The sequence below is a fragment of the Oncorhynchus keta genome, chromosome 12 (genome assembly GCF_023373465.1).
Source record: "Oncorhynchus keta strain PuntledgeMale-10-30-2019 chromosome 12, Oket_V2, whole genome shotgun sequence".
Taxonomy (NCBI): Eukaryota; Metazoa; Chordata; class Actinopteri; order Salmoniformes; family Salmonidae; genus Oncorhynchus; species Oncorhynchus keta.
This window is the reverse complement of record NC_068432.1, coordinates 11265727-11280826: the sequence shown is the minus strand read 5'-3', so window position 1 is coordinate 11280826 and position 15100 is coordinate 11265727. Positions and strand designations below refer to the sequence as shown.

Sequence of the window (15100 nt, the reverse complement as noted above, 5' to 3'; positions counted from 1 at the left end):
GAAGGTTTTACTGCAGAAGAGTTACAGGGTGTGTTGAACGAGAGTCCCGTTCTCCCAGGCCATCGGCCTGGCTAAGATAATTTAGGGTAAATTAAATAGCGATATGTAAGTGTGGGGTTAGTTGGTGGTGCAATTATTTTCCTTTCGCCCATCGTTTTTATGTTTGTATCACATAATGTAATGTGATCGACCACACATTTCCGCACAGTAGGTGGCGGCATGCACAAACAAAATGTGTGAATGCCATGATACCGAAGAAGAGATTTGGACAAGCAGACAGGAAGGTTGCATTTGCTGTTGGATTGTAACTGCCGTCCCTTGAGAGGGCAAGAACAAGATGTATGTCAGGAGAAGTGCAGTATTATCATAAGGAGATGTGGTTAAGTTTTCGGAGCCCGAGGTTTGCACCAAGGGTCAGGATCAAGATGTGTCTGTGACAGTAGGAGTAAAAAAAATAGAAAAATTGAACCATTGCCTTTTGGCAGATCCATTTGTGGTTTCAGGCTGGGTGAAAACCGATTTGGGTGCTTTGGAATCCGTGAAGGTAATCAGAAGTGGTCTTTTGATAATTGTGTGTTTCTGCTGGTCAGAGGGAGCAGGCACTCCACATTAAACGATTGGGGACAAGAGAGGTGAATTGTTTTGTTCTCAAGGAAAGGGTGCCATTGCAAGGAGTGATTATTGGGGTAGAGGTAAATGGGAAAAATTACCAACTGAAGGTGAAGATTCCGGGGGTTTGCGATGCTCATAGTTTGATGCGACCCAGACAGGGTGGCGTGAGTGGTGGAACAGAAGAGTTGTCTGTCCTTTTGAGTTTTGATATTCAGTCTTTGCCCAACGAAGTGATGTAAGTTATCCCGTATGAGCTTTTGTGCCGAATACATTACGTGGTTACAGGTGCCAACCTTATGTGCATGTGGCAGCTGCCACACATGTGTAGGAGGGAGGTTCCTAGGTGTGAAAAGTGTGTGCAAGGGCCTGAGACAAAGGCATGTGTAGCATTGGAGAAAGTGGTGGTATGTGTTAATTGTAGGGATACCCATGGGGCTGGAGATCAGAAATGTCCACGAGAGAGGCAGGTTGAGGTTTCCAGAGTTAGAGTATTGCAGAAGCTGTCTATGCTGAGGCAGTGAAGAAAGTAAAGGAACATGGGTGAAGGGGGGGATCATGAGGAGTCTTGTGAGTTGTAGAGTTGTACCAGTGCAGAGGGATAGTCCAACAAGTGATGTTTTCTTTGTTGTATTCTTTGTTTTTATATATAGATATTTTTTCAAGCAAAGTATAAAGGTGTTATACTCCAGTCTAGTTGGTGGCAGTAATGCAACATGTATTGGATTCCAACCGCCATTAAACGTCATCGAAGAAGAAGGTACCTAAGAAGAAGTTTACGGAAAATGGCCAGCTTTGGCAGGGTTGCTGGAGTTTTGAGAAACTTTTGGAGGAGACCTTGGTCATACAGAACGCTGCATAGTGCCCTGAGACCTGGCATTTTGGGGTCTGCCGTTGGAAGCGGGCTGGTATATTTTCACTTTGAGTCGAGCAAGAGGTTTTTGCCCTTCACCGTCCATGCCGAGGAGGAAAAGGTAACATTCGAGTCTCTTTGGTGAAGTGGCGCAGCTAGCTAGCTGTCTGTAAAGTTAGCAACGAAGTTTGAGTTAACTAGATCTCCGAACTTGCCAGGAATCTTGCTAAGTGCCTGGGGAGTCAGTATTTGTATGCTAAACTTTTCTACCAGGCATTATCACAAATTAATGTTAGTACAATGCTCAAGTAAACAGCCATATATATTACAGTAGGCCTATTAGTAAACAACAAGTAGCCTATTTAGCTAAGGCTCTGCATACAAATAATATGGTAACGTTAGGTAGCTAGTTATCGCAATGTTTTTCTGTTGTTGATCCAATCAACATTTTGAGAGTATTGTGGTGTATTCAGAACGGTGTTAAACGTTTAATTAGACGGAAACTGTGCATGATGATTACGGTGGCTCAGAGGGCGATATTGTTTTGTGTGTTCTTTATACATTGTAATGAACAGCAGTGAGCAGGTCTCGAACCCTCGACCTTGGAGCCCGAGGTCCGGCGCGCTACTCTTGTACACTACTCCCTCCTTTCAAATAGCACGTCCTCGCGCTAGCTTGAGACTCTACGTCTTACAGGAACGCGCTCACCCGCCAAGCACACGCACTGTCGTGGATGCGAGGTCCGATCATAGTATGGATTGGTTATTGGTCATAGTATGGATATAGTTAGTATGCCAAAAGTTTCCGGATCTCGTACTACATTCGCCAAAATACGAAGTATTCAAACAGTGGACACTTGCCGTGATTTTAGGGTCCATAATGCAATTCTTCTGGAAATGGGTGTGACTTATGCAGCCGAAGTCTAACGAGAGCTGATACAAATGTTGGGCAATGTAATGAACGTTACTTTTTGAATAAGTTACCTTAGTTATATTGGCTGACAATTCGTTAGCTACCCTACCCTTACGAACCACATACCGGTTACATACTGCTGGAAATCAAATTGAATTAGTGACATTTGACTAGATATTCAGGAGTCTTATGGCTTGGGGGTAGAAGCTGTTTAGAAGCCTCTTGAACCTAGACTTGGCGCTCCGGTACTGCTTGCGGTGCGGTAGCAGAGAGAACAGTCTACGACTAGGGTGGCTCGAGTCTTTGACCATTTTTAAGACCTTCCTCTGACACCGCCTGGTATAGAGGTCCTGGATGGCAGGAAGCTTGGCCCCAGTGATACACTGGGCCGCTAGCACTACCCTCTAGTGCCTTGCGGTCGGAGGCCGAGCAGTTGCCATACCAGGTAGTGATGCAACCAGTCAGGATGCTCTCGATGGAGATGCTGTAGAACCTTTTGAGGATCTGAAGACCCGTGCCAAACCTTTTCAGTCTCCTGAGGCGGAGTTGGTTTAGTCGTGCCCTCTTCACGACTTTTGATGTTCTTGGTCCATGCTAGTTTGTTGGTGATGTGGACACCAATGTACTTGAAGCTCTCAACCTGCTCCACTGCAGCCCCGTCGATTAGAATGGGGGTGTGCTTGGTCCTCTTTTTCCTGTAGTCCACAATCATCTCATTTGTCTTGATCACATTGAGGGAGAAGTTGCATAAAGATATGCTATGTTAGCTAGCTGCTTTCTAACAGCATTAACGACGATAGTAAATTTGCTCTGGCTATCTGAGTTAGTCCGAGAGCACTCTCGTTTGAGTGTACAAGAGTAACGCAGAATAATTGAATTTACGAATGCTCAACACCTGTTGAATTTTGCCGGTGTCGTTAAATGTTGGTAAAATAGCTTAATTAAATTGTTGCCAGCAGCAGTTTGTCACCACCTGTCTGGATAACATGAAAACTGCCTAACCAGCTCTGCTAGGGTGAGTGAAATGGTCAGAGTGAGGTGTTCTCTCATTTGTGTCTGGAAGTAGCTAGCCAGTTGTAAGGTCAGAATGCTCAAATCAACCCTCCTCCTCGGCTAGAGCGTCCAGTGTGCACTCTGAACGCTTCCAGAGCGAAACGCTCTGAATTTACCAACGCCCAGAGCACACTCTGGCACTCCAGATTGAATTTAAGAACACACCCAAATTAGTAAAATGTCTAGCTAGTAATTTGTTATGCTAGCAAGAGGTTGCATAGCAACAGCATCAACTTCCGGTAGACAGGTGAAGCACTAGTATGCTCAACTGAAAGCATACTGTTTGTTTACAGTATACTAAAATGAACTAATAGTATGTAGTTTATACTCGTGAAGTATGAAGTATGTTAGTATGGGTATTTTAACACAGCTATGATCTATGTCTGCTCCACAAGTTTTGCTATTTGATGGTCACACCAGATTGATTAGGGCTGCTTTCAGTATGAAGAAAGCGGTGTGCAACGTTAAATAAAAAGGAAACGGTGCCGATCTGAACGACCAGTTGAATAACGGTGTGATTGTGGTGACCGAGAGGGACAGGCCTATGGGATAATATTTTCTATGTATAGGGAAATTGTGCCATGAGTTGATACATTGATAGAATAAGCAAGCAAATAAAATGTATCCATTAGCTAATTGCTGTTTGCATGAATGTCTATGTGCCAAAATAGTTGGTCAGGAGTACTGACCATTCTATTTCCATTATTTTATCAAATGTTCAGCTTTGCACTGCCCCTTAGTTTAGACTTTGTCCTCCTTTTAATGCTAATTCTTCATTCTGTATTATAGGTGCTTCCAGTATCCCAGATGTCTGCCAGACGGATGCGCTTCAACCAGTTTGCCTCAATGATGTACGATGAGGAGCTCTACATGACACCAAGGGATTTCCTCTTCTCAATCATGCTGGAGAATGTTGACCGTAAGTACAGTAGTATCAAATGATAGTGTCCATGTTGTGAAATGTCCTATGTGGTTGAAAAGGAATACTGCATTATGTAATGAATGTAATTGTTTGGCATATGGCTTCATTGACTAGATACAAGCTCCATCTGGGTAAGTGTATTACATTTTGTTCAAAGCAACAACTGCTCTTTACTTTTCCTTCTGCTTATAGGTAAATTGCAAAATAAAGCTCTAACCAAAAAGGTGAGTGTTGGGATTGGGTTAACACATTGTCAGAACTTGTTTTGGATTTACTATAGTCTTACCAACATGAGCATTACAGCACGAGATGACTTTTTGTTGTTTCTCTTTGCATAATTGATGATACTTGCAGGAGGTGGATAAGATGCTGGATGCTGCCTCATGGGCCGAGGCAGGCAACAGTCTGTTCAGAAACTTTGGAGACAATGGTACGTTTTCATGCCATGGTCAAGCAACCTCACTGGTGGTTCTACGTGTGTTATCAAAGTTAGAAGATGCTGGCTAGTTATACTTCAGGCAGGAAATATGTATTTGATGTTGGAGTCAATCTAAACGGGTTAAATGAACACTCACTGAAATGTTTGTGTGATACACGATGGCATGTTTTGTGTCTTGCAGGTCTGATATCCTACACAGAGTACCTGTTCCTGTTGACTATTCTGATAAGTAAGTTATAGACTCAGCATGACATACCGTAGAAACAGCCCTCCCTTTCAATGACATGCATTGGAACCTGCATCCTCTCATGCTTACACAGCACATCTTACTTCATCTGGGTCATGTCCATTAGCAAAATGGTTTGCAACTGAAAACAAAAATGTGTTTTTTGGACAAGTTTAGTCGATATCAATTGGCTAGCTAGTTAGTGGTATCTACTCAGTTGAGCTCTGCCCGACTGCTGGGGTTGCTGTGGAGGAGGTCAAAGGGTTTGAGTGTAGCCTCTTATCATTCAATCAGTGACATCACCTGCTCAAGGGTCGCGGCTTCTTCATGGGCGACAGATGTTGATGTGTTCAGAGGGTCCCTGGTTTGAGTCCAGGTTGGGGCAGGGAGAAGAACGGAAACAACAGTGTTACACAAGGATAGATGATACCTTCCCGTTTCAGAACGTTTTTTTACCGTTGGGTGCCTAATGAACCCGGCTCTGGTTTAGCACAGATGTAGCATATAGACGTGCAAACATAATGAATGTGTGGCAACACCTTTGTACAGTAGCTGGCTCATTTATGAATTGCCGAGTTTCCGTTGCTCATGATATTTTCAGGCCCCTCATCTTATTGCACAATAGGTTAACTTAATTTGACGTAGCCTAATCTAATGTACTATCTATCATGTTTAGGATAGTACATTGTGTAGCCTGTTACTGTAACATTGTGAAAATAATAAGATTATGTATGCATTACTTGATTTTGTGGGATTTTCTATGCCCTCAAGGTTTGTGCAGTGACTGAAAAGCTGGCTAAAACGTATGTGGCTGGACTGACAACCTGGGTGGTGGTTTTCAGTAGGCACAAAAATATAAATAACATATTCCAACAGTCCAATAGAACGCACATTTTATTTTTCTATTTATAGTATTTTTTTCTCATACTTAGATACTGAACACACAGCTCATGTGGTAGTGTTTTGGCGAATTAACTTTCTCATTCAAAATGTTGCCCAGTCACCATCAATGTTGTGCTAGAATCATTATTTCAGAAGACCCTGCTGTTAAGTGCTCATTTTGTCGCTGCTTTGTTCGGTCCATGCAGTACCTACAGTTGAAGTTGGAAGTTTACATACACCGTAGCCAAATACATTTAAACTCAGTTTTTCACAATTCCTGACATTTAGTAAAAATTCCCTGTCTTATGTCAGTTAGATTCACCATTTTATTTTAAGAATGTGAAATGTCAGAATAATAGTAGAGAGAATGATTTCAGCTTTTATTTATTTCATCACATTCCCAGGGGGTCAGAAGTTTACATGTACTCAATTAGTATTTGGAAGCATTGACTTTAAATAGTTTAACTTGTGTCAAACGTTTCAGGTAGCCTTCCACAAGCTTCCCACAATAAGTTGGGTGAAATTTGGCCCATTCCTCCTGACAGAGCTGGTGTAACAGTGTCAGGTCATTAGGCCTCCTTGCTCGCACACACTTTTTCAGTTCTGCCCACACATTTTCTATAGGATTGAGGTCAGGGCTTTGTGATGGCCACTCCAATACTTTGACTTTGTTATCCCTAAGCCATTTTGCCACAACTTTGGAAGTATGCTTGGAGTCATTGTCCATTTGGAAGACCCATTTGCGACCAAGCTTTAACTTCCTGACTGATGTCTTGAGATGTTGCTTCAATATATGCACATAATTTTTCTACCTCATGATGCCATCTATTTTGTGAAGTGCACCAGTTCCTCCTGCAGCAAAGCACCCCCACAACATGATGCTGCCACCCTCGTGCTTCACGGTTGGAATGGTGTTCTTCGGCTTGCAAGCCTCCCCCTTTTTCCTCCAAACATTACGATGGTCATTATGGCCAAACAGTTCTATTTTTGTTTCATAAGACCAGTGGATATTTATCCAGAAAGTATGATCTTTGTCCCCATGTGCAGTTGCAAACCGTAGTCTGGCTTATGGCGGTTTTGGAGCAGTGGCTTCTTCCTTGCTGAGCAGCCTTTCAAGTAATGTTGATATAGGACTTGTTTTACTGTGAATATAGATATTTTTGTACCTGTTTCCTCCAGCATCTTCACAAGGTCCTTTGCTGTTGATCTGGGATTGATTTGCACTTTTCTCACCAAAATACGTTCATCTCTAGGAGACAGAACGCTTCTCCTTCCTGAGCGGTATGACGGCTGCGTGGTCCCATGGTGTTTATACTTGCGCACTATTGTTTGTACAGATGAACGTGGTATCTTTTTTCTTTTGATTTTCCCATGATGTCAAGCAAAGAGGCACTGAGTTTGAAGGTAGTCCTTGAAATACATCCACAGGTACATCTCCATTTAACTCAAATTATGTCAATTAGCCTATCAGAAGCTTCTAAAGCCATGACATCATTTTCTGGAATTTTCCAAGCTGTTTAAAGGCTAAGTCAATTTAGTGTATGTAAACTTGTGACCCACTGGAATTATGATGCAGTGAATTATAAGTGAAATAATCTATAGATATCCTATAGATTATAGATAGATAGATAGATAGATATCCTAACCGACTTGCCAAAACTATAGTTTGTTAACAAGACATTTGTGGAGTGGTTGAAAAACAAGTTTTAATGACTCAACCTAAGTGTATGTTAACTTCCGACTTCAACTGCAGATAAGCCTGTGATGTTATTTTCTAATAGAAAATGCATTGTGTAATTTCAGAGCCACACACAGGATTTCATATAGCTTTCAAAATGCTTGATATTGATGGCAATGAGCATGTGGACAGAAAGGAGTTTCTCAAGGTATGCTTTATAATGTGAATTATATAATGTTCCTCACATTTTTGTTTTTTATATCGTCGCTCTCTGATGAAAACCTTGTAACTGCATTTGTGGCCAATTTTTTTTTATTGATTGAAAGCAGTAATTCCCCTCAATGTACTCTGAACATTTCGTGACTCTAGGACCAAGAAAATGTATTCATAATTGCATGTTCGTTAATGCGGAATTTTTAAATTTTATTTACTGAAACATTTGTGGTTTGAGGATGAGGTTTTCATCAGACAGCGATGGAGGCGATCAAGGAGTTGATGGATTTGTATCTTCATGTTGCATATAGTAATTTGTATTGTCTGATTGTATATCAAAGTATACAGTCATGTATGTCTATATCAAGTATCCACACTGTTAAATTCCAAAATATTACCAGCCCTTACATGGACATTGCCCAGTTGGAGGTTTTAAAATAAATGCTCCAACAAGTGAGTACTATACTCTTGATACTAACTCAGTCACATGTTGTATGGCCAGTCTGCACCAGTTTCTTCCAAAAGGCACCTAAAGGACTCTGACTCGCTGTGTAGATTGATGAGGGGAAAAATCAATTCAATCAATTTTAGAATAAGGCTGTAACGTGACAAAATGTGGAAAAAGTCAAGAGGTCTGAATACTTTCCGAATGCACTGTATGTTACAGAATGTAGCTTGTAAACATACTGTATTTGCCAGTTGGCTTTAGCACAATGCAGTATGCATACATTGCTACAAAAATGCATGTGACTGACACAGTTTTGCACCAAACCAATGAAAAGTTGATTCCCTTATTTTGAATAGAGCCTGGTGTAGACATTCAGCAACACTGGGAACCACAGGGTTTAGATAGCGTTAAGAGACCTCTGTTGTGTGTTCCTACTGGGAATATGGGGTCCAAAACATCTTACATGTAAGCATGTTTATGTACCTGACAAAGTAGATCGAGGAGCAGCATGGATAATCATTCAGCGTGTTTTAGAGGATCAGTGTGAGCAAGGCAAGTGATCGCTTTGGTCACATCATGAGTAGTATTTGGGTTACAAGATGATTTGTAGATCAGTAGTTCTATCCGGTCCATCTGCTGTTCAGTCGATCTCAAACACACACTGTTTGCTGTTTCAAACTGGCTCCAGTTTTAATATTAGTGAGTAATTGAGGGTAGTAAACCTTTTTGACTAATGAAAAATTATCTTATTGCTGACATTTATTGGATAATCCAGATGAGTAAGAGGTATGTATGTGTTATTAGTGGGTTTATAACTGAATTAGTAGTTTCCTGAATTTTTAGACAGCTAGCTAAGAAATGCTCTCACTAGTAGTAAATGTTTGTAGCTTAATCTTTTGTAGTTTAGTATCTGCATTTATTATAATACAAGGAATAATTGTTGCTGCTTTGTTTTATGATGAAGCTCAAGAAAATCATTGGGAAAAGAAAAGAGAAAGTGCCCATGGAAGGTGCCACAGATGTGGTGAGTCAACAATCTAAACCTTTTTAAGACTGAACTCCTTAGTCATTTATGTGAATTGTTTTTTTAATGTGAAAAGTTTTCAAAATACTTGATATGGGCAGCAGGTAGCCTAGGGGTTAGAGCGTTGGGCCAGTAACAAAGGTTGCTGGATCGAATCCCTGAGCTGACAAGGTAAAAATCTGTCGTTCTGCCCCTGTACAAGGCAGTTACCCCAATGTTCCCCAGTAGACCGTCATTGTAAATAAGAATTTGTTCTTAACTGACTTGCCTTGTTAAATAAAGTTTTTTTTTGTTAAATGTATTTTAAATTACATGTGGAAATGCACATTGAAAGCACTAAGCCTTGCCAACACATTGTACGGTGACGTAAACCATTGCGTACCGGCTGGAAAACTGATTGTGTTTACTCATATTTTAAGCGTGATGGGGCTTGCAGTAATAACAAAGGCAGGAAGTGTTGAAACTTGATGTCATCTTCACAGAAACCAGTCGTAGAGGGGGATGGTGTGAACACTACACTGCAGGCATTCTTCTTTGGCAGGAATGGCAAAAACAAGCTTCAGTACAATGTATTCTGCAGGTAAAATACACTACATGTTCATCGAACATCTCATTCCAAAATCATAGGCATTTAATATGGAGTTGTTCTCCACTTTGCTGCTTTAACAGCCTCAACTCTTCTGGGAAGGCTTTTCACTAGATGTTGGAATATTGCTGCGGGGACTTCCATTCAGCCACAAGCATTAGTGAGGTTGGACGATTAGGCCCGGCTCACAGTCGGTGTTCCAATTCATCCCAAAGGTCTTTGATGGGGTTGAGGTTAGGGCTCTGTACAGGCCAGTCAAGTTCTTCCACACCAATCTTGAAAAACCATTTCTGTATGACCTCGCTTTGTGCACAGGGGGCATTGTCATGCTGAAACAGGAAAAGGCCTTCCCAAAACTGTTGCCAAAGTTGGAAGCACATAATCGTCTCTAATGTAAATGTATGCTGTAGTTCCAGTGAAGGGAAATCTTAACGCTAAGGGGCCTAACCCGAACCATGAAAAACCACCCCATTGGTGAAGCGTGATTCATCACAGCCCTCATTGGTGAAGCGTGATTCATCACAGCCGTAATTGGTGAAGCGTGATTCATCACAGCCGTAATTGGTGAAGCGTGATTCATCACAGCCCTCATTGGTGAAGTGTGATTCATCACAGCCGTAATTGGTGAAGTGTGATTCATCATCATTCATTGCAATGTTTCCACTGCTCCAGAGTAGAGTGGCAAGCTTTACAACACTCCAACCGACGCTTGGCATTGCGCATGGGGATCTTAGGTTTGTGTGCAGCTGCTCGGTCATGGAAACCTATTTCATTCAGCTCCCGATTTAACAGATATTGTGCTGTAAACATTGCTTCCAGAGGAAGTTAAACTCCGTAGTGATGGTTGCAATCGAGGACAGACAATTTTTTTAATGCAATTCAGCACTCGGCGGTCTGTAAGCTTGTGTGGCTCACCACTTTGCGGCTGAGCCGTTGTTGCTCCTAGACATTGCAACTTCACAATAACAGCACTTACAGTTGCCTGGGGCAGCTCTAGCAGGGCTGCCTTTTTGGGAAGGTAGAATCCTATGACTGTGCCAAGTTGAAAGTCAATGAGCTCTTCGGTAAGGCCATTCTACGACCAACGTTTGTCTATGGAGATGGCATGGCTGTGTGCTTGATTTTAGCAATGGGTGTGTTTGAAATAGCAGAATCCACTCATTTGAAGGGGTGTCCACATTTTGCATATATAGGTGTACCTAATCCTAGTAAAATCATGTTTTCTCATATGCACTGTACTTATTGTTGCTCAAGGATCAGTGTTGCCTGTTAGATCATAATATAGTTATAAGGACAGGGAGACCTGATCCTAGATCAGCATTCCTACTCTGAGACACGAGTATGGGCCCGGAACCGACCTTGTCACATTCAGTGTCTTTACTCTGGATTTCTCTTCTAGGTTCATGGAAGACCTGCAGGCAGAGGTGCAGGAGATGGAGTTCCTGCAGTTTTCCAAGGGCATGGACACCATGCGGCGGGAGGACTTTGCAGAGTGGCTGCTGCACTACACCAACGAGGAAGCCAACGAGGCCTACTGGGAGAACATGAGGAAGAGGATCCCCGCTGGCCAGGTAAAAAGGAATGTGGCCCTGTTCCAATGCTTTGAAAAATCCACCATTCCTTCCTTGGTCACCACAGATTATTAAGGGTTGTGAATTGCCACCCAATTATTTTCCCCAATCCAACCAATTCTGATGTGGGGTTACTTTAATGTAGAAAGGATGCATTTTCTATTCAAACAGGGCCAGGGATAATAGGAAGTCTGGTCAATGTACCTTCAGGTTTAAGAAGTTGTGAAATAAACCCATTTTCCTGGGGGGGTCTCAAGAGTTGACTTCTCAGTATACAACTTGGACATTTGTCCCTCTTCTTTTGTAGAGCATCACATTTGATGAGTTCAAAGCGTTTTGCCTATTCACCAACAACCTGGAAGACTTTGCCTTCTCTGTGAAAATGATAAGTGAAGCCAACCGACCTATTGGAATGGGTAATTTTAATTTCTACCTTGTTTTAAGTAGGAAGGGCATTTTGTATGAAAGTTTCTGATTTGACACAGTCAAATCACTTCAACCAATGACATTATCCTGATAATTTGACTTTCTTTTGATACTCCACAGTCCAATTTAAGCGAGCTGTGAAGATCGCCACAGGGCACGACCTCTCGGAGAACGTGCTGGACACTGTGTTCAAGATCTTTGACCTGGACGGCGATAACTGCCTGAGCCACAAGGAGTTTATCGGAGTGATGGAGGACCGAGTACTACGTGGCTTGAAGGTAAAGGGTGTACTTACCAGTTAGCAATCACATTAAAAAGTATGTCAGGGTGTTATTTGATCTTGAGATCTGTGCTTCAGTCAAACTTTCATGCAAGTCTCCAATTTACTTGTTAATAATCATTGTGTTGTGAGGTCTCTGTATGAATTGTGCTACACAAGTTACGTTTCAGCCGAGGCTACACAATCTAATCGAACCGCCCTGCCCCCTAGGACACCTTTTCCAGTGTACTAAATAACCTTTTAAACGTTCCGCGATGTGTTACTTTACGCACCTTTTTGGGGGGAGAACCTCACGCTGATCATGTTGTCCAAATTTTCCAGAATGTTAATCTCAGAAGTGAGGATTAGGAAAGGGAGGATGCAGCGGAGATTGCGTAACATTTTTGGGGGGGTTGTTTAGTCCATATAAAAAGGTGTCCTGGTGATGAATTCACACAGCCACTCTGTGGCTGTAATATTAACATTAATAATAATAATAATAATAATAATAATAATAGAGGTCGACCGATTTATGATTTTTCAATGCCGATACTGATTTATTGGAGGACCAAAAAAAGCCGATACCGATTAATCGGACGCTTTTTTAAAATATATATATTTGTAATATTGACAATTACAACAATACTCAATGAACACTTTTATTTTAACTTAATATAATACATAAATAAAATCAATTTAGTCTCAAATAAATAATGAAACATGTTCAATTTGGTTTAAATAATGCCAAAACACAGTGTTGGAGAAGAAAGTAAAAGTGCAATATGTGCCATGTAAAAAAGCTAACGTTTAAGTTCCTTGTTCAGAACATGAGAACATATGAAAGCTGGTGGTTCAATATTCCCAGTTTAGAAGTTTTAGGTTGTAGTTCTTATTATAGGAATTTTGATGCGTCGACTATTTCTCTATCATTTTGTATTTCATATACCTTTGACTAATGGATGTTCATATAGGCACTTTAGTATTGCCAGCCTAATCTCGGGAGTTGATGGGCTTGAAGTCATAAACAGCGCTTTGCTTCAAGCATTGCTAAGAGCTGCTGGCAGTTTTCTTTTTTGATTTCACCTTTATTTAACCAGGTAGGCTAGTTGAGAACAAGTTCTCATTTACAACTGCGACCTGGCAAAGATATAGCAAAGCAGTGTGACACAGACAACAACACAGAGTTACACATGGAGTAAACAATAAACAAGCCAATAAACAAGTCAATGACACAGTAGAAAAAAATAAAGTCTATATACAGTGTGTGCAAAAGGCATGAGGAGGTAGGCACTAAATAGGCCATAGGAGCGAATAATTACAATTTAGCAGATTAACACTGGAGTGATAAATGTGCAGATGATGATGTGCAAGTAGAGATACTTGCAGTAAAGTGTTGTATGAATGAATGCTTATGAGCATGCTGCTAACTAACACGGCTCAGTCAGACTGCTCTATCAAATCATAGACTGAATTATTATATAATAAACACAGAAATACGAGCCTTTGGTCATTAATATAGTCAAATCCGTAAACTATCATTTCGAAAACAAAATGTCTATTCTTTCAGTGAAATACGGAACCGTTACGTATTTTATCGAACGGGTGGCAACCCCAAGTCTAAATATTGCTGTTACATTGCACAACCTTCAATATTATGTACAATTCTGACAAATGAGTTCACAGTTCGCAACGAGCCAGGCGGCCAAAACTGTTGCATATACCCTGACCCTGCTTGCACTGAACGCAAGAGAAGTGACACAATTTCCCTAGATAATATTGCCTGCTAACGTGAATTTATTTTAACTAAATATGCCATGCCAATGAATCGGTCAACCTCTAATTATTATGTGATGTTTGTATTTCCCCAGGTGCAGCCCCAGCGTGGCATCTTAGATTATTGGAAGTGTGTGAAGAGGGAGACACTGAAAGGGGCCCAAGAGGCCCTCCGAGACACAGGAAGCCCTTTCTGAGGGGTCACGTTGTTGGATCAAAAAGCCCCTTGCGAGGTTTCACTGGGTGACTCCAATGTAAAGCATTGATGGCTAACCATCAAGTTGCTCATTATCACTTGATATTTGTCAATGGAATATTAACATGGTCCTCATGAACCAGATCAATACCAAATTTTATATTTTTCAGGCTTCCTTTTTGTTTATGAAAATGTTATTACAATATACATAATCTATGGGTGTTTTGTTTACAATATGTTTTATATTTTCTAATTAGGCTTGGGCGTTATACTGGGATATTGCCAAATACCGACGGTATGATTTTCAATACCGTGCTACGCCACTACTTATAGCTAGCTATAAGAAATCTAAGATGTCAAATTATATCCAGCGTAGGGCTCCAGCTATGCATTTGGTTTGCTAGTGAAGTGGCTAGATCTCATGATCAAGCTTCTTGGTTATAGCAGAGACATTCAATCCCCTCATGGATCAAGATCCCTAGTGCCTAAATTGTTTTGTCAATTCATCTTTTGGGTGCCACTTGTGTGAACATTTAGCGGTTTGAAAATCTAGATACCGCCCATTTCTAATCCTGGAAATTGGTTGTGATGCTTGGTACCAGTCTATGCATACAAGGCATGTGAAATGTGAGCTCGTTTGACATTTATTGAATGTCTGTCACCTTTTTATACCCTATCTCGCTGCTCAAATACATTGTTTACAGTTAGAGGTAGTTTACTGTGGTATCATTGGAATTTCATTAAGTTTTAAAATGCTGAATCATGGAAAAAGTTATTAAATATGTGCCTGTCTTATATTGGCACCCTTTCACAATTCACTTTCTTCTTAAATAAATTGTAATTTAGGACTTGGTGTTCGTTTGATTTGGAATTTATTTTTCAACATCAAATGGCCTGGACTAAATTATACAAAATTCAAATTAATTTGGTTGGAATCAGGTTAACGGTATAATTTCTCAACAGGGTAAAAATAGCATTTGAAACAGTTTTGAACTTTCCTCCTTTGGAAAGTGCAACTGTATACCTTTCC

General features: G+C 40.9%; 1 protein-coding gene across 1 annotated transcript; it reads left to right on the top strand.

Annotated features, from left to right (window-relative positions):
* Positions 1-1173: 1173 nt before the first annotated feature.
* On the top strand, positions 1174-14923 carry LOC118390978 (calcium uptake protein 2, mitochondrial-like). Its single transcript, XM_035781860.2, has 12 exons — positions 1174-1583; positions 4217-4346; positions 4542-4573; positions 4704-4779; positions 4970-5017; positions 7700-7782; positions 9200-9259; positions 9742-9839; positions 11245-11416; positions 11724-11832; positions 11963-12120; positions 13970-14923. The coding sequence occupies exons 1-12, from the start codon at positions 1326-1328 to the stop codon at positions 14069-14071; spliced, it is 1326 nt and encodes a 441-aa protein (XP_035637753.1). The 5' UTR covers positions 1174-1325; the 3' UTR covers positions 14072-14923.
* Positions 14924-15100: the final 177 nt, after the last annotated feature.